This window comes from Pteropus medius, unplaced genomic scaffold (genome assembly GCF_902729225.1).
Source record: "Pteropus medius unplaced genomic scaffold, Ma_sr-lr_union100, whole genome shotgun sequence".
NCBI classification, from domain to species: Eukaryota; Metazoa; Chordata; class Mammalia; order Chiroptera; family Pteropodidae; genus Pteropus; species Pteropus medius.
The window spans coordinates 7,992,500-8,011,872 of NW_024353908.1; the positions used below are offsets into that span (position 1 = coordinate 7,992,500).

General features: G+C 33.0%; 1 protein-coding gene across 1 annotated transcript in view; it reads left to right on the forward strand.

The window, feature by feature from the left end:
* The window catches only part of LOC120593752 (ankyrin repeat domain-containing protein 26-like), a gene marked incomplete at its 3' end in the record, with an annotated part of 90,024 nt that extends 70,913 nt beyond the window's left edge, over positions 1 to 19,111 (forward strand). Inside the window, 6 exon segments of the mRNA XM_039851660.1 lie at positions 3,975 to 4,008; positions 4,299 to 4,428; positions 10,999 to 11,212; positions 15,814 to 15,997; positions 16,531 to 16,668; positions 18,164 to 19,111. Coding sequence (XP_039707594.1) covers positions 3,975 to 4,008; positions 4,299 to 4,428; positions 10,999 to 11,212; positions 15,814 to 15,997; positions 16,531 to 16,668; positions 18,164 to 19,111 — 1,648 coding nt within the window.
* Positions 19,112 to 19,373: the final 262 nt, after the last annotated feature.

Genomic DNA, 19,373 nt, shown 5'->3' on the forward strand with positions numbered 1-19,373 from the left:
ATGTCTGGAAAGGTCTTAATTTCTCCTTCATATCTAAAGGAGAGCTTTGCTGGATACATTATTCATGGCTGGTTGTTCCTTTCATTTAAAAGTTTGAATATTTGATTCTACTCCTTTCTGGCTTGTAAGGTTTGTGCTGAGAAATCTGACAATAATCTAATGGGTTTTCCTTTATAGGTGACCGTCTCCTTTTCCCTGGCTGCCTGAGAATTATTTCTTTGTTGTTGATTTTTGATAATTTTAATACAACGTGTCCTGGAGAAGGCCTTTTTGGTTGAGATAATTGGGCGTTCTGTTGACTTCTTGAATTCCAAGCTCCAGCTCATTCCTTAGATTTGGGAAATTCTCATCAACTATTTGTCTGAAAATGCTTTCTAATCCCTGCTCCTTTTCCTCACCTTTGATAATGCCCATTATTCTTATGTTTCATCTCCTGATGGTATCAGCTAGTTCTTCTATTTCTCTTTCATTATTTTTCATTCTTTGGTCTCTCTCTTCTTACTTCTGATTTATTTCTAGATTTCTGTCTTCAATATCACTGATCCTTTCCTCCATTTGGTTGACTCTATTTCCCAAGCTTGCTATTTCATTCTTCATCTCTTTTAATGTGTTCTTCATCTCCAGAAGTTCTGTTTGGTTCTTTTTGAGGGTTTCAGTCTCCTTGCTGAAAAACTCATTCTGCTGATCTATTTGTTTCTCCAATTCCTTGTATTGTTGATATGAATTATTTTGGATCTAATTGAGTTTTTTCAGAAGTATTCAGAAGAATTCTCTTGTTATTTAAGTTTCATATTTCTATGTCTGTAAGCTTATTTTCTGGAGATTTTTCTCTTTCTTTCTGAGATTCCTTGTAACCTTGATTGTTCATGGTATTTAATGGACTATTTCTCCATCTGGGCATTAAAGGATGCATATTCTGCTTTTTTCCAAAAAGATTTATTATATAGTGGTCTCTTTTTAGCCTGTTGCTAAGAAGGCATTTTTCTTTTGGTTTCCAGTAGTTGGCATTTAAGCCTCTTGGGTCCTTGCTTTATATAAAGCTTAATAATACCTTTTTTTCTCATAGATATTCAATCACACTTGTTACCCTTAGTCTCAGTCCCCTTCGTTGTTTACGACAGTTTTGGTAGCATTTGCTCAGATTCCCCTGGTGCTACACGGTGTTAGGTCTTGGAGAATATGGAGGGAGGTGCCTCTGGTGGGGGGTTAGGGGCTGTGGCTCAGCCTCGCATCTTGCAACCCTGGATTGTAGTAATCAACTATTGCTCCCCTGCCTTCACCACTTCTCTGCTTTCTGCCCTGATCCCTGGGCACTACTGCTATGTGGAGCTCACAGCTCTCCCAGGCAGCACTGCTCAGGGAACCCACTACACCTTCTCTCCTCCTTACCTTCTCCCATACCCCTCCTCCTGCTGAGAGTTTCAGTTGTGAAAGGCAGCTACTTTGTTTCTTTCAGTCTACCACCTGACTCCTGCTGTTCTGACCTGCGGTAGCTCTTATTCACAGATCTCTCCCTCTACATGGTTTTGTGCAGGTTGGGTGTTTTTTGTTGAGTTTTAGATGTTCAGCTTATTGTTGTCTCAAAGGGAGGGATCTGGGCACATCTCTTACTCCACCATGTTCCTGACATTACTCTTATATTAGCATTAGATACAAGACTAAAAGTATACAAAAATTATCTGATCACATCATTTATAAACAAAATCATAACAAATGAAATTATTGCTATTTTTGAACTATATGTAATGACATATGGCTATATCAAAAATTTGGAACTTAACTTTTTTCCAGCTTTATCGAGATATGATTGACATATACCCTTGTCTTATATGTTTAAGTCATACAGTATGTTCACTTGATGCACTTATGTTGCTAAATGGTTACCACAGTAACATTAGTTAACATTTCCATCACTTCACATAATTATCATTCCTTTTTTGTGGTGAGAACATTGAGATCTACTCTCATAGCAACTTTCAAGTATATAATATATAATATTGTTAACTATAAACACTATGCAGTACATTAGATTCCCCAGAACTTATCATCTTATAACTGGAAGTTTATACCCTTTGACCAACATTTCCACATTTCCCCTATGCTTCCGGTCCCCAGCTACCACCATTCTACTCTCTGATTCTATGAGTTCAGCTTTTTTCAATTCCACATACAAGCGAGATCATACACTATTTGTCTTTCTCCATGTGACTTATTTACTTAGTATAATGCCCTCGAATTTTATCCCTATTGTTGTAAATGGCAGGATTTCCTTCTTCATGGCTGAAAAAGATTCCATCAAATCTGTGTGAATGTGTATATATACACACAGACAGACTATATCTTCTTTATTCATTCATGTATCAATATATACTTATTTTTAACATGTCTTGGCTATTGTGGATAATATTGCAGTAAACATAGGAGTGTAGATATCTCTTTGAGATCCTGATAAGAGAGAGATGGAATGTTCTGTAAGTGTCAGGTCCATGTGGTCTAACGTATGATTCAAGTTTGACAATGTGCTTGTTTTATGTCTGGTTGATCTATCCATTGCTGAATGTGGGGTACTGAGATCTACTTTTATTGTATTGTTGTCTATTTCTACCTTTAGATTGGTTAGTATATGGGATAAGCAATAGAGAAATGGATGATGACTAAGGAAGAATGTGGAGTTTAAAGGAGGTTTATTCATTTGTTTTTCTTATTTAAGATGAGAGCTTTTAGACTGTGTTTATATATTGTTGGAAATGATCCAGTAGAGTTCATGTTTACTAAATTTAATTTTGTTTGCATTTTCAAGTATTAGAGAACTGGTTGATTGAATTATATTATCTTGCAAATATTATATCAAACTAATTGTCGTACTTTTATTCATATAGAAGTAGATTCTGTTCATATAGAAGTATAGAAGTAGATTCTGGGGAAAAGAGGAAGATTTTATTTACATACAATAGAAACATAAACTATTAACAATCTATTCTTGATTGTTATTTTTGGCTTATCAATTTCTAAAGTATAAAAACCACACTTTCTCTACCAACAGTGTTAGTAACACATATTGTGTGCTCAATAAGTATATGTCAAATGTGTGAATAAACAGTTGAATAGATGAATGAATGCCCATTGGGGAATTTGTTTAGAAAAAAAAGCATTTTTAGTTTATTGAAATAATATGTCGATATTGCCCACATATAAAACCTTTTAATTTTTCTTTTAAAAGAGTGTAATATTCAGAAATTGTTATTTATAATTATAGCTAGAAATGGAATAATGCTATTGATTCATTTGCTATCATAGTCCTTCAAAAATACTTTAAAATAAATAGTACTTTCCAAGCATAATGTGAAACATATGTTTTGAAGCCAGATGTCCTTGGTTTGAATTCTTGTTCTGCTATCAACCAGCTGTATGGACTTGGAAAAGTTCTTTAGCCTTTCTGTGCCTTATTTTCTTACTTTGTAAAGTACCGAAACTATTGCCTACCTCCCAGAATTTTTTTAGGATTAACATGTCCTTAAAACATGTAAAGTGCCCATAATAATGCCTACTAGTTGCCTGATAAGTCCTCAAAATCTAATATCATAATTATTAAAAGAATTTACTTCATATAAGTAGTTAAGTAATATTTTCCAAATAGGAGTTAGTACCAGTAAATGTATTTTCTTAAAAAAATGAAAATGATAATAAAATACACTGGTATAGTGCTTCTTCTTATCTAACAATGCAAGTAACAACCATTATGTTTTTCCTTTGGCTTTGTCTGTCAGCTTGATCTAAATTTAATATTTTGTGTTACTATTATTAGCAGTATATTTTCTTTGTCCCTTAATGTTATTCTTTTAATATATTGTTTATCCCCCTTAGAGAAAATTAGCTACAAATGCAGAGATTTTATATAAGGAACAATAGGTTTAGATAGTCTTTATATTTTAAGTATTTAATATTTGCTTGAAAAGAATTATTTATTTCTCTAGGTCTGCAAAGAAAACATCTAATGAAGAGAACAAGGTATTGTAAAATATAAATTATCAAAAATATTACCTGTAGCAAAAAATATATATTGTAAAAGACATAGCAAAAAATAGAAAATCTTTCTTTGTTGTAGAGACATTTACTTTGAAAAAGTAATTTAGTACACTCATTATTGATAAAGGTCTCTTTTTGCTAAAAATCAGTTCTTTTAAGAATGCCTGTGTTTTTGATTTTATAAAAAGGTGGATATTTATCACCTCTGTACACTTAGTATATATTGTCAACATTTTGGGGACATTTCGAATAACAGTATTATTTATTTGTAGGTCAAAGAGCAAATTAATTCCGTGGATGACCTCCAAGATTTAACTCAGTGTTTTGAAACAGTAGCAGAATATTGCAAGTTGCCTTACTTTAATTATCAGAAATCTGAACAACTTGGCACAGATTATAAAGGTAGGACCATACTATAAATATAAAGCTTTGGTATGTATTCGGTAGTAATATAAGCACACCTTGTCTGCTATTGCACCATAAATCATGGATGTGTTGTAGAGCTTTTTATCTTTTGTATTTTTTAGAAACATGTTTTCTATTAAAATAAAATGAGAGCAATTATATACGATCAGCCTAGGAGCTATGAGCATCTCCACTGCACTTTTCTCAGTGTGAATGGCCATGCTTAGTGTGTTCATTGACTCTGCTTCTCTCCTATGCCTTCACTCAAGGTCAGGTTTCAATGATTTATACCCTAGAATACTGAAATAACCTGAGAACAGTTTTCCCTGACATTCTGCCTTCTAGAACCTTGGTCTACATTGCAAGCAGCATTATTAAATATTTTTAAAATTTCAGATCTCAAATCGTTACCCCATTGCTTAAAACCCAGCTATTACTCCCCTTTGCTATAAGCAAAGTTAAAGGTCACAACTCTTTATTTTCATTTTGTATCATTTCATAACCTTCTTTCTAGTTGTGTCTTAGCCATTGTCTGATATGCTTTTTCTTGTTATAGAGCTTTTTTGTTATCAACAGCTTTGGTTAGGTAAACTACATGTATATGAAGTGTATATTTCAATAGCTTTGATGTTTGTATACACATATGAATCCATCACCACAATCCAAATAGTTAACCTTTCCATCACCCCAAATGTCTCCTCATACCTCTTTATATTCCTTATTAAGAGACTGACTAATGGTTTTCTAAAATAATTATACTACTTTCCATTCCCATCAGCAGTACATGAGTTCCAATTCCTTCATATCTTCACGAAATTTCGTATTGTCAGTTTTTAAAATCTTAGCCATTCTGATGGCTGTGTATACAATTACAGTTTTTGTATGCATTTTCCTAATAATGATGATAATTTTGAGCGTTTCATGTGTGTATTTGTCATCTGTCTTCTCTATACTGTCTCTCTAAACTTTTGCCATCTTAAAAATTAGGTTAGAGCATTCTTTATATATTCTGGATACAATTCCTTTATCACCTATATTTTTTGCAAGGACTTCCTCCCAGTCTGTGGCTTGTCTTTTCATTCTCTTAACAGCGTCTTTCATAGAGTGGAAGTTTTATTTTTCTTTTGATGAATTCCAATTTATCCTTTTGTTTTATTATGAATTTTGTTTTTGGTGTTCATATTGAAGAAATCTTTGCCTAGCACAAGGTTGCAAAATTTTGCTCCTATGTTTTTTGTAGACTTTTATGGTTTTAGGTTTTTCATTTATATTTATGATCCATTTTGTGTTCTCTTTTACATGTGATGCAAGATATGGATCCAAGTTCATTCTTTTGGGTATGAATATCTAATATTTCCAGCACCAATTGATGAAAGGCTCTATTTTCTCCCACTTCATGCCACTGTGCCTTTGTCAAAATCAGTTAACCATATATGTGCGTGTTAATTTCTGTCTTATCGATGTATTTGGCCATCTTTACATCAACTGCATGGTGTTTTAATGACTTTAGGTTTATAATAGTTCTTGCAATTAGGTAGTGTTAGTCCTTCAATATTCTTTTTCATAGTTATTTTGCTCTTCTAGATTCTTTGTATTTCCACATGAATTTTAAATCAGGTTATCAATTTCTAAAAAAGAAAATCTGCTGGTGTTTTTGCAATTAGATTTGAATTATGAGATCTGATGACTCTCCAGATTAATTTGGGGGAGAATTGACTTCTTAACAATATTGAATTTTCAACTGCCAAACAAAGTATATGCCTCCATTTATATAGACATATACATAATTTTTAATTTTCTTTAATTTTTAATTTTCTCAGTAAAATTTTGTATTTTTTAGTGTATAGGTCTTTCCACCTTTTGTGATATTACTCTTATTTTTTTACTTTTTCAGTGAAGTTGTAGACAATATATCTCAAATTTTAATTTCTGATTGTTCTCTGCTAATAAAGAAATACAGTTGATTTTTTTTATATTGATGCTCTATTCTTCAACTTACTGAAATCAGTTATTAGTTCCAGCTGCTTTTTTGTAGATTTTGTCAAAATTTCTACCTAACCAAAGGTTGTCAATCTTTCTTTCTAAAATGACTGTTTTACTAAAGATTTGTAAGCATTTAAGACTTGTGTCCATTTTATTCTCTGTCACAACTAATCAGCTCTGCCATTGTACCATTAAAGTAGCCAAAGACAATACATAAGTTAATGTACATAACTGTATTTTTGTCCAACTGTGTTTACTAAAACAAGCAACCTGATCCACTGGTTAGAGTGTGCTGATTCCTATTGTGTGATCATGTTTTCTGCTAACAAAGACAGCTTTCTTCATCCTTTCCCAGATGGATGTCTTTTGTTTCTTTATCTTGCCTAATTACACTGAGTAGAATCTCTAGTATGGTGCTGTAAAAAAGGAGGAAAAGCATTTATTCCCTTCTTGTTCCTGATCCTTTGGAGAGAGAATTGTCTTTCACTACACATAGGTTGTTAGCTATAGAGTTACATAGATCATCTTATCAAACTGAAGAAGTTCCCTTGTATTCCTAGTTTGCTGAAAGTTTTATCAGAAATAGATGTTGAATTTTGTCGAGTGTCTTTGTTTCACTCTACTGAATATGGTTTTTCTTTTTCAGTTTTTTTAACATAAAGAGTAACATTAACTGCTTTTTTACTTTGAATAAATGACAGCTTAATTGTGTTATAATTCATATATCATACAATTCATCAATTTAAGGAGTGCAATTGAGTAATTGAGTATTTAGTGTTTTCACAGAGTTGTACAACCATCACCACAATTAATGTTAGGACATTTTCATCACCCTCAAAAGAAACCCCAAACTCACTTGCAATTACTTTTTAAGACAAATTTAGGACTTTACTGCTAAAAAGAAATACATTTTTTCCTCACCGGGGGAGAAGGCAGGATTCAGTCTTACATTTCTACTTTGAGAGAGTTCACATTAAACAAAAGAAAAAGCTTCATTGCTTATAGTTTTTGAATATGTGTTTAGCAAAATTTGACTTTGCCAGTGGGTGCCACAAACATATCCATCTAGTTGTACGCTTAGCGAAATAATCAGTAAAATTTATAGACTCTTACAATGAAATATGAGTGATATTACAAATAGATGAGGCAGCTGACGATGTACTCCTCCCTCTCCACTGGAAAAATTTCCCTCCCCATGATTATAGAATTTGTTTCTATCTTTTAATTAAAAATTATTTCAAGCTGTTGTGGAAAGATTTTTTTATTCATTAAATTTCTTAGTAACTGTTTAGTAACATAACACAAAGTTCAAGTGTACAACTTTATAATACGACCTCTGTATATTCTATTGGGTGCGCACCACTTGACATCTAGTCTCCTTCATCAGCATGTATTTGACCCTCTTTAATTGATTTTTAAGTGTTAAAACAACCCTGCATTCCTGGGATAAACCCAATTTGGTCATGACAATTTGTTCTTTTAATGGATTCTTGGATTTGATTTGCTAATGTTTTATTTAAAATTTTTACCTCCAGGCTCATGAGGTATTTTTCTTTCTTATAATATCTCCATCTGTTTTTGATTTCAGGGTAACATTATCCTTATAGAATGTGTAGAGTTACATTTCTCAAAGTCTTCCTTTTTTTTTTTTTTTTTTTTTTTGGAGTTTGCATGGAACTGGTATCATTTCCTGCTAAAATGTTTGGTAGAATTCACCAGTGTAGCCTTTGGGCCTGAAATTTTATTTATGGAGCAGTATTTAAGTAAGACTTCTGTTTCTTTTACAGCTCTAGGGCTGTTTATCTTATCTGTTCTTTCTTGATAGAGCTTTGATAATTTCTGTCTTTCAAAAAATTTACACACTTCATCTGAGTTGTCAAATTTATTTACATCCAGTTTATAAAATTGCTCCATTATTCTTTTAATATTTGTAGAACCTGTAGTAATGTCACTCTACTCATTTCTGATATGGGTAATTTGTGTTTTTTTTCCTCTTTTTCTTTATCAGCCAAGATAGAGATTTGTTACTTTTATTGATCTCCTGAAAGCATTTGGTTTCATTGATTTTTGACTATTTTTTTTTGCCTTATCGATTTCAACATTAATGTTTATTATTTTTTTTCTTCTGTTTCCTTTGGGTTTAATCTGCTCTTCTTTTTAAAAATAGTTTCATAGATCAAAGCCAAGGTCATTGATTTGAGACTTCTTGTCTAATATAGTTATTCAATGTTATAAATTTCCATGTAAGTAGTACTGTAGCAGCATTCCACAAAATGTAATATGTTTTCATTTCCGTTCAGTTCAAAATCCTTTCTAATTTCTCTTTTCATTATTTCTTTGATCTAAGGGTTACTTAGATGTGTGTATTTAGTTTCCAAATATTTGAGTATTTTCCAGAGATATTTTTGTTCATGAGTTCCAGTTTGTATGACTAAAACCTTTTGACATACCCCTTATATTAAGATTGATTTTATAATACAGAATATACTCTTTCAGTAAATGTTCCATGAGTACTTGATAAGAATGGTGGTGTTCAAGTCTACTATCTTCTTGATGATTTTCTGCTACTTGTTGTATCACTAATTAAATGAATTGTATTAAAATATCAGGCTGTAATTGTGAATTTGTCTATTTCTCTTTGCAATTCTATCAATTTTTGTGTCATATATTTTGAAGCTGTGATTAGGTGCATAATCATTTAGGATTGTTAATGCCACTTATTAATTTATCATTATGAAATAATTTCATTAATTGCTGGTAATATTTTTTGCTCTGAAATATACTTTGGTATTAATAATGCCACTTTAGCTCAGCCTTCTTCTGTCAAGCATTAGTGTAGTATATCTTATATCTAACCTTAAAAATATTGTCTTTATATTTAAAGTGCATTTTTTTCTGGTGGCATATAATTGGGTCTTGCTTTTTGACTCAGTCAGACAACTTGTCTTTTAAGTAAGGTTTTTAGACTATTTTCATTTAATGTGATTATTAATCTATAGTAGACTTGAATCTGTCATCATGTAGTTTGATTTCTCTTTGTCCTGTCTGATCCTTGTTCCCATTTTCTTCTTTTGCTGTGTTCTTTTAGATTAATCGAGTAATTTTTTATGATTTAGTTCTATTTCATTTTCGTTTTTGTTTTTGTTTCTGTTTTTTTGGCTTATTAGCTATAACTGTTTTTGCTATTTTATCAGTTACTTAAGGTTGGTTTATGCTGAATGACTTTATCACAGTCTATCTTCAAGTAACATTATACCACATCATATATACTACAAGAAAATCACAGTAGTTTACTTCTATTTCTGGATCTCTGGCATTGTATTTGTCGTAAAGTCTAAACAACCTTGGCCAATTTTTCTTCAAACATTTTTCTGTCCCTCACCCCTGCTGTTGTAACTATTTGAAATTTTCTCACAATTCACAGATGTCAAACTTCCTAATCTTTTATTTTGTGATGTCTAATATGCATTTATTCTCACCAGGTGTATTTTTAATCTCTGATGTTATATTTTCATCTGTATAAGAGCTATTTGGTTTTTAATAAATAGCTTTTATGCCTCTACTTAACTTTTTGAGCTTTGTTTTGGGATATAGTTAAATTACTTGAAATGATCTTGCTCTTATAATTTGTTAGGTGAATCCAGAGCAGTGCTTGGCTGAGGGCTAACTCCTCCCCACTACTGAGGCAAGGCACTTCTCGCTACTCTGTTCATTGTCTTCTTTATTATAAGTCTATTCATCCTGGCTGCTGGGAATAGACACTATTCCTGGTACTCTGTAAGCACCAAGGACTGTTTCTCATACTCTATTCAGATTTTTTTTCCTTCCTGGTCTCCGGTAATTTCCCTATGTGTATGCACTGTTCCTTACTCAGTTGAATACTCTCTGAAGATCTCCAGAGTTCTTCATCTGTTTCACCCTCTCCTCTCCAGTGTTCTAAACTGTGATCTCTACTTGCCTTGGTTTCACCTGCCACTCAGGTTCATCACCTAACTCAGGGAGTCTAGTGGAATCTACCTCAGTTCCTTCCCCTGGTGTTGTGGCCTGGCATTTCCTTTAAATCAGTGAGCTGGGACATTCCTTAGGGTAACTCCATTTGTTTCCAGAATCATTGTCCTCATTGCCTAAAGTCATTGTCTTGAAAAAAATTTTAATAATTTTGTCTGTTTTGTTTTTGCTTTTTTCATGTATGAAGGTATGCTTTCTTGCTAGAAGCAGATTGCAATGGAACATTGGCATATGCTGTAGACTGAGTCGAATGCCCTTCTTCCTCCATTGTCTAATTGTTTTCTGCTCATTCCATGTTTCTCGGTGTAGTCAACTCTTCCTCAGGGAAGTCTTGCCTGGGCCCAACCCAAATTAAGTTCTGTTATGTGATTGTACAATTCTGTTTTTTTATTGTATCTCTCTGAATTTATCTGTCATTCTCCTCTACTAGACTTAAAGCTAAACAAGAGCCAGGAGTCATATCTGTTTTATCTGCAGAGCTTAGTCTGATGTCTTCCACATTGTATGTGCATAGTGCTTTATACACAAAAAGGATTCATATATTTTATTTCTATTCTTGTTTTCTCACTGATGTAGATTCTCCTAGTTTATTGAATATCCAAGATGCAGTTATGTCATATGAAAGACTGAAAGAGTTTAGAAACAATCACTGTGAACTGCATTCAGAAAAAATTAAAAAAATGAACACTCAGATAACTGAACTACAAAGGGATCTATCAGAAATGAAAGAAATGAAATCACAGTTAGAGCATCAAAAACTGCAATGGGAACAAGAACTCTGCAATTTGAGGTATTGAACATCTTGGTTTCAAAGAAACATTTGAATATTTACTATTTAAAAACACTTTTAATTTTTGAATTATAGGTGACATACATTATTTTTTAATCTGTTGAAGTGACATTGGTTAATAAAATTATATAGATTTCAAGTGTAAATTTAATAATACATCATCTCTATTGGCCTATTAGCTATAACTGTTTTTTGCTATTTTATCAGTTATATTGTGTGTTCACCACATCATGTCAAATCTCCTTCAGTCACCATATATTTCACCCTCTTCACTTTATGTACCTCTACCTTATGTTCCTTTTTCTTTGGTAACCAGTAAACTGTTGTCTGTGTCCATGATTTTTGTTCGTTTATCTGTCTGTTTGTTTGTTACTTTCAGTTGTATATTCCATATATATGTGAAATCATATGGTTCTCGACTTTTACTGACTTAATTTGCTTAGCATAATTATCTTAAGCTTTATCTATGTTGTCACAAATAGCAATATTTCATGTTTTATAAAGCTGACTGAATAATATATCATTGTATATATGTACTAGGTCTTCTTTATTCTGTCAGCCATTGGTGAACACCGAGGTTGCCTCCATGTCTTGGCTATTGTAAATAATGCTACAATGTATATATGGATGCACAAGCCCCTTCTAAGCAGTGTTTTTGGGTTTCTCTGAATAGCCAGAAATGGGATTATTGGGTCGTTCTTCACAACATGTTTTTGTTTAGCCTTTGTTTTAAAGTCTATTTAGTTTGATATGAGTTATTGCTACGCCAGATTCTTTTTTAATCTTCATTTTCATGAAACATCTTTTCCCACCCCTTTACTTTGAGTCTGTGTGTTTTTTTCAGTCTGAAGTGATTCTCTTGTAGACAGTACATATAAGGGTTTTGTTATCCATTCATCCATCCCATATCTTTTGATTGGAGCATTTTATTCATTTACATTTAAAGCAATTATTTATAGTTATGAAGTTATTGCAATTTTAGTGTTCACATTTTTGCTCTCTTTTCTTCTCTTTTTTCTTAAAAAAAAAAGGTCTCTCTGACATTTCTTGTATACCTGTTTAGAGATGATGAACTCTTTCAGCTTTCTCTTGTCTGGAAAGGTCGTTATCTGTCCTTCAATTCTAAATGAGAGCTTTACTTGGTAGAGTAATCTTGGCCATAGGTCCTTGCTTCTCATCACTTTGAATATTTCATGGAAGCCCTTCTGGCCTGCAAAGTTTCTGTGGAGACATCAGATGACAGTCTAATGAGAACTTCCGTGTAGATAATGAACTGCTTTTCTCTTGCTGATTTTAAGATTCTCTTTGTCTTCAATCTTTGGCATTTTAATTATGATGTGTCCTGGTGTAGGCTTCTTTGGATTCATCTTATTTGAGACTCTGTACTTCTCAGGCTTGTACGTCTACTTTCTTCATCAGATTAGGTAAGTTTCTTTAGATAAGTTTTCAATTCCTTGCTCTCACTCTTCTTATTTTGATACCCCTGTTGTGTGAATATTGGTACACTTGTTGTCCTAGTGGCCACTTCAACTATTATCATTTTTTTCTATTCATTTTTCTATTTCTGTTCTGACTGGATGTTTCCTGCTCCTTTGTCTTTCAAATCTCTGATTCAATCCTCTGCTTCATCTCACCTACTGTTGGTTCTTCCTAAAGTATTCTTTATTTCAGTTACTGTATTCTTCATTTCTGACTAGTTCCTCTTTGTGTTTTCTATCCCAATTTTTGTATTTTCTATCTCTTTTTATAGTTCTCAGTGAGTTTATCTACTCTTCTCCTAAGATCATTGAGCATTCTTACAATCAATGTTTCAGACCTTGCATCTGGTACATGGCTTTTCTCCTTTTTGTAGAGTTCTTTTTCTGGAGTTTGTTCTATTCATTCATTAGGGAAATATTTCTTTGTCTCTCCTTTTGTCTGCCTCCCTTTTTTTGTTTCTATGTATTAGGTAGAGCTGCTGTGTTTCTCAATTATAGTAGAGTGATCTAATATAGTAGGTTTCCTATAGGGACCAGTAACATAGTCTCCGTGGTGACCTGAGCCCAGTACTCTGGGTGTGTCCTTTGTATGGACTGAGTGCACCCTCCTGCTGTTGTTAAACCTTGGTTGTAAATGAGAAGGATTGATCTTCAATCTGATAGGTTGTGAGAACTGGCTGCTACTACAGTGGAGGTGCTGTTATGCAGGGGCTGACCCTTCAGAAAAGGATTTCATTTTAGCAGGGTTCAGGTGGTTGCCAAGTCTTCTCACTGTGTGTGTCTTTTTGCATGGTGCCCTGGTGTGGCCTGAAGCTGGCCACCAGGCAGATTTGTTCTGGAGCCCTTTGTGCAGGAATCTGTTTCAAGCTAAAATCAGCCACTGCTTGTGCCCTGCTTGGGACCAGTTGCTATGAGCTACAAAATCATCTGCAGATGGTTGTCACTCATTCTTGGGTCAGAGGTACCTGGGATAGGCTAAGCATCGTTGAGAGGCCAGTTAACACAAGTGCAGGGCTTGGGGCTGCTTAACAAGAGGTACAGTGTATGCTGAGGGCAAATGTTACTTGTTTGGGTTTGAGAACCTTTGAGAGATTTTTGGAAAATCTAGAAGCAACTTGGGTGGGCCCAGAATTTAGGTGGGGTAGGGTCTCAGGGAATCACCAGAGCAGTGCAAACAGTGTTTGTCAGGTCAATGGAGATTCAGATATGGTGACCACTGTGTCTCCAGGCTGGGAGAGGGGAAGACTCAACAAAGAAACAATGGCTTCTGCCAACACTTCTGTCTGTGGAAATCTTCCCCTCCAGTCTTCGCCCTAAATCTGGATCATTCAGTTCCTCCCCAAATGTCCAGACATATTTCAAGGTGCTACCTCAGTGCTAGAGCTCAAAGTAAGTGATTCTGTCAGCAAGTAAGTCCATACTTGGATGCTTTAAGAGGAACACCTGGGACTCTAGTAACCCTCCATCTCACTCAGGCACAATCTTCATCGGTTTTCACAGCCAGAATTAGTGGGGACTTCTCTTCCTGGAACTGGAACCTCGAGCTGGGGAGCCCAGTGCGGGCTGGGACACCTCACTCTTCAGCGGAGACCTCCTCAGCCAAGATATCCCTCTTGAATTTGAACTGCCACACATGGTTGTTGGACCAGTCTGCCATTTCTGACTCTCCTACTAGTCTTGACGTGGCATCTTTTATATATCCTTAGTTGTAGGAGTTTTGTTCAACTAGACTTCAAGCGATTCTCAATGATGTTTGTTCTGTAGTTTAGTTGTAATTTTGATGTAATCATGAGAGGAGGTAGGTACAACATTGACCTACTCTCCCACTTTGACTGGAAGTTGAAGATTAACTTTTATACTACAGGTATACAAGAGAAGTTTTTTAATTGCTAATATGCTTTCTGGGATTTTATAGGGAAGAAAACTTTATGATAGTGTAGTATAAAATTCGTGAAAATAATATATCAAGTTTTTAACAGTGTACACTTCTAATAATAAGTTCATGTATCTTCTTTCAAATCATCGTATAAATACTTCATTCTTCAACAAATTGAATTTGGGTTGTTATTTTTCTATAGTATAATTAATGCTGCAAGGACTATCTCTTATATAAATCTGTTTCAACATTCCTGATTATGTACTTTGAATAAATTCTTTAATAGAGTATTTTTTGGTTGAAGTATAAGTACTTTTTTAAAAAGATCTTTAATACATATTTCCAAACATTCTCAAGAAAGTTGAAGTTCACTTACATTCCTACCAACAGAGTCTGAAATGGCTATTTTTCTCAAGACAGGAAAAATTCCTTAAAGAAACTTGTGCAGTTCTAGTCTTAGTATGTGATTGGAATGAAAGTGAAATGGAAATTAATGACTGATTAGTTTATTCAGTATTGATAAAATTAATTCAAAGGTCTATGTTAAAAGCACATATTACACTTTCTTGTTGACTTAATTAATATGAATTCTGTCTTTTTCCAAAAGGGATTTTAAAGTCATTTATAAAATAGTCAATAATCAACAAGATAAGTTGAAAGTGTTACAAAAGAAGAAACATGAAAAATGTAGAGTGACAGTTATTTGACTCCTTAGCCTAGTCTTGGATTATAGTAGTCAGCAGATGTGTTGTGTAAAAGTCATCTGCAGGTGTTGTCTTACACTATAAATATTTTTTAGGGGTAACTGTTATATTTTGTAAAATGGAAGTTTTATTTCCAGTGAATTTGTAAACTTGTTTATAAATATGACTTCTCTTTTTTAATGTGTAACTGAATTAATTATCTGTCCTAATATAGAAGTAATTACGACTGTGGAAACAGAGATAATTTTCCACATTACCTTTACTGAATAATTTCAAAACTCCTTTTCTACAATATTTACCAGAGTTACTACTGACTAAAAATAAGTAACAGTTTTCAATGCTACCTTTCAGATTATATATATGTATATAATCTTTGGAAGAGATTGAATTCAGAAATAAAAACATGATCTCCATATAGGAAAAAACTCTGAGAACTTAGAAATTTTATTAGGCTAATGATCCAACATATGTAGAACCAGATCATGGTATAAACTTTTTATTTTCTAACCAAATGAATTTTAAGATAAGTTTATTTAACTACAGATTTGCCTTACAACAAGAAAAGGAAAAAACAAAAAATACTGAGATGTTCTATAAAAGAATTAGGGAACAGTTAAGAACAAAAGAAGAGCAATATTGTAAAGAAGTTGAAATAAAACAACAACTTGAAATCTCTCTTAGAACACTAGACTTAGAATTGAAGACTGTAAGAAACAATTTCAATCAGGTAAATTCATCTTTGCTAAAAAATTTATATTTTATCAATATTTTTAATTTCTTTTGATTTAAGGTTTATTGTTTAAGTTTAAAACAAACCAAAATGTTGTCTCATTCAAAATGTGAATGTGACATTTGCAACAAAAATGATTAATTTGTTATAATTCTTGGCATCCAATAGGGCTCTGTATATATTCTCTAAATAACAAAATGGAAGATAAATTTAGCTTAATCATTAACATACACGTTAATTTGGGCTTTTTTTAAATGATGACATACAGATTAACTTGCCTTGAGACTGTGATGGAACTAGTCGAATCTTCCATAAAGAGGCTTTATTTCATAATACTATAGCTGCCTGTATTTTTGCTGTATGACAAATATAGCTGTCATTTAAATTCAAATTTGAGTTTTTCATGGAGGATAAAGATCCTTGTGCTTAAAATGACTTCATTCTTTAAATATTTTTTAATGTTCTGATTTTGAGCTTTTGACTTTTTTCTAACTTTATGAAACTAAGAACCTAATGACATGTATCTCTAGGTTGTAGAAGTGCAAAATACCACTCAGAGGCAACTTTCTCGAGAACAGAACGCCAGAATATCACAAGATGCAATCCTGACCAATCACCTTTGCAAACTAAAGGAGATAGAAATAGCTCTTAAGAAAATTAATTCTAAGGTATTTTGTTTAGTCATTTTCAAATGCATGTGTGTATGTATTTGTGTGTTTATATATTTAAAACCCAACACTGTACATATGGGAAATATAGTGGATTTTAAATGCATACATATGTATGTATATATGTGCGTCTATATATGTGTGTGTATCATATATACACATACAACATATATGTGTACATATTTTTTTAAGGGGTGATATTTTTGGTCTATTGATTAAATAATATAGTCTTAATTCAAATCCATTTATTTCTAGCAGTCAAGTGTTGACATTCCCAATGGCTTCATCTAAAGCAGAGGTTTTTACTATTTTCCATAGGAATCGATGAGCTTTCAGAATCTCAAAACTATTTGTACTAACAATAGATGTCCTAGATTTGGGCAATGATTTTATTCCCTGGCTATATTAATAAGGAGGCAAGCTTTCACTTCTACTGATAATAAGGAAAAAAAGTATAGCCAGTTCAGAGACCATATTTTAGATATCATTCTCCTACTTTTGAGAAAATAACAATTTGCTCAATATTCCTATTTCAGTCTAAGAAGTAATATTCCTATTTCAGTCCAAGAAGCTTATGAAAACAATATGACATAATATATTCTTAGTGATAATATATTGATAACTTTTATTTGTAGTAAAAAATAAGTCAGTGTATTTTCCCCTATTTCACATTTATTACCACTTTAAGTATTATAAAGAGGAAATTAAATTTATTGTAGCTGCAGATAATTTCATGATTTTCTAAGAGGAGCTCTATGAATTTTACCTTATTTACCATGAGCTTTTTTGAAATATACGCTTCTTCATATTTATATATTTACACTAGAGAAGTATCTGTGGTTTGGTGCAAGAGCACTAATTGTAGAGTCAAAAGACATGGGAAAAATCTTGAACTGTCTTATCTTTTTAACCTCTCCATTCCAGATTATGCTAACTGAGTTCTTTGATGTATATAGAAGTGCTTAGTGCAATGCCAAGATTTATCAGTTGTTAATAGATGTGATTTTTATAATTGACTAAAAGCATTAGAAAAGTAGAATGTGTATGGAATAGTCCTAGGGGAAAAAAAAATTAAGAAATAAGATCTGCAGAGTTAATATGTTTACTGTAGGGTAGCTGTATATCGAGACTATAAACTCCATTTTTAAGTGTAGTCAGATTTATTAACCTTTTATTTTAGGCCTTCTAGGTTTTTTGTCTTTCCAATTATGAGACATAAAAATTCTCCTATGATTTCCTTTTTACATTCATAGATTCAGTGTCTTATGTTAAATTTTTAAACTTTGGGTATTTTATGCTTATATTAAGTTAGAGGTTTTGAACCAACTTAGTTTCCCCAGCACCACCAATCTCCCCCCCCCCCTGCCAATGATATATCTGTATACTAAAGCCTTTTTATGATATAAATATATAGGTTCTTCTTTAATTTCAGGGAATACCATGATATATCATTTCATTGAGTGCTGGCTACAAGTTGTCTTTTTGTTTTCCTTAGGTTTCTGATACTCATGAAAAAGAAAAAGATATGTCACATAAAAAGCACATGTTGCTGGATGAAATTGCCATGCTAAGACTGGAAATAGACACAGTAAAAAATCAGAAGCAGGAGGTGGAAAAAAAGTGTTTGGGGGACATTGCAATTGTACAAAAAAAGAACGACCATCTTCAAAAGACCATAAAACTGTATGAGAAAACACTAACAAAAACAATATTTCAATATAATAGTCTGCTTAATGTTCAGAAAGCTGAGAATACTACACTAAACTCTCAACTTGAGGATGAGAAACAAAACAAAGAAAGACTGGAAACGGAAGTTGAATCCTACCGTTCTAAACTGGCTAGTGCTATACATGATTATGAGCAAAGTCAGATGTCAAAAAGTGACCTAGAACTTACTTTCCAGAGAGCAAGACATGAATGGTTTCATTTTCGGGACAAAATGAATTTTGATATGTCTCACCTGAAAGATAAAAACGAGATTCTTACTCAACAACTTTCTAAAGCTGAAAGTAAATTGAATATGCTAGAAACTGAGCTCCATCACACAAGAGATGCTCTCAGAGAAAGGACTGTAGTTTTAGAACATGTACAAACAGACTTAAGCCAAACACAGTGTCAGAAGAAGGAAATTGAACAAGATAAAGTGAATAAATGCACTGGAAAGCAGGAATCCTTAGAGGAGAAATTATATCAGCTACACAGCAAAAATGCAATACTTCGACAGCAACTGGATGATGCTCACAGCAAAGCCGACAATAAAGAAAAGATAATAATTAATTTCCAAGAACAGTTTCAGGATACGATAAAAAGACTTCAGGCCAAAAGTGAAAAACAAAGTCATATACTAGAAGAAAAAAATCAGGAGTTAATCAATGAATTGCGTCATTTGAAAGAAAGAATGTATCAGCATGAAAATGATGAAGAAAGAGAGGTAATTATCCAAAAGATAAATATTTTTCAAAATTTCTGAAAGAAAATTCCAAGTAATATTTTATTATATCTAAATGGTGAATCTAGTTGAATTTTCACCATATACAGACTGTAAATGTATTTCTAAGCAGGACAGGATTCCCCTGTCATTCATACTCTCCTCTGTGAGAGATGCTACCAATAATTTAAGGTCAGAAGAGTGCATTGTGAATCCTAAAGTTGGAACATTGAGATAGATGCACCTACCAACTAGTTCTTTTCAGTCACAGTAGCTA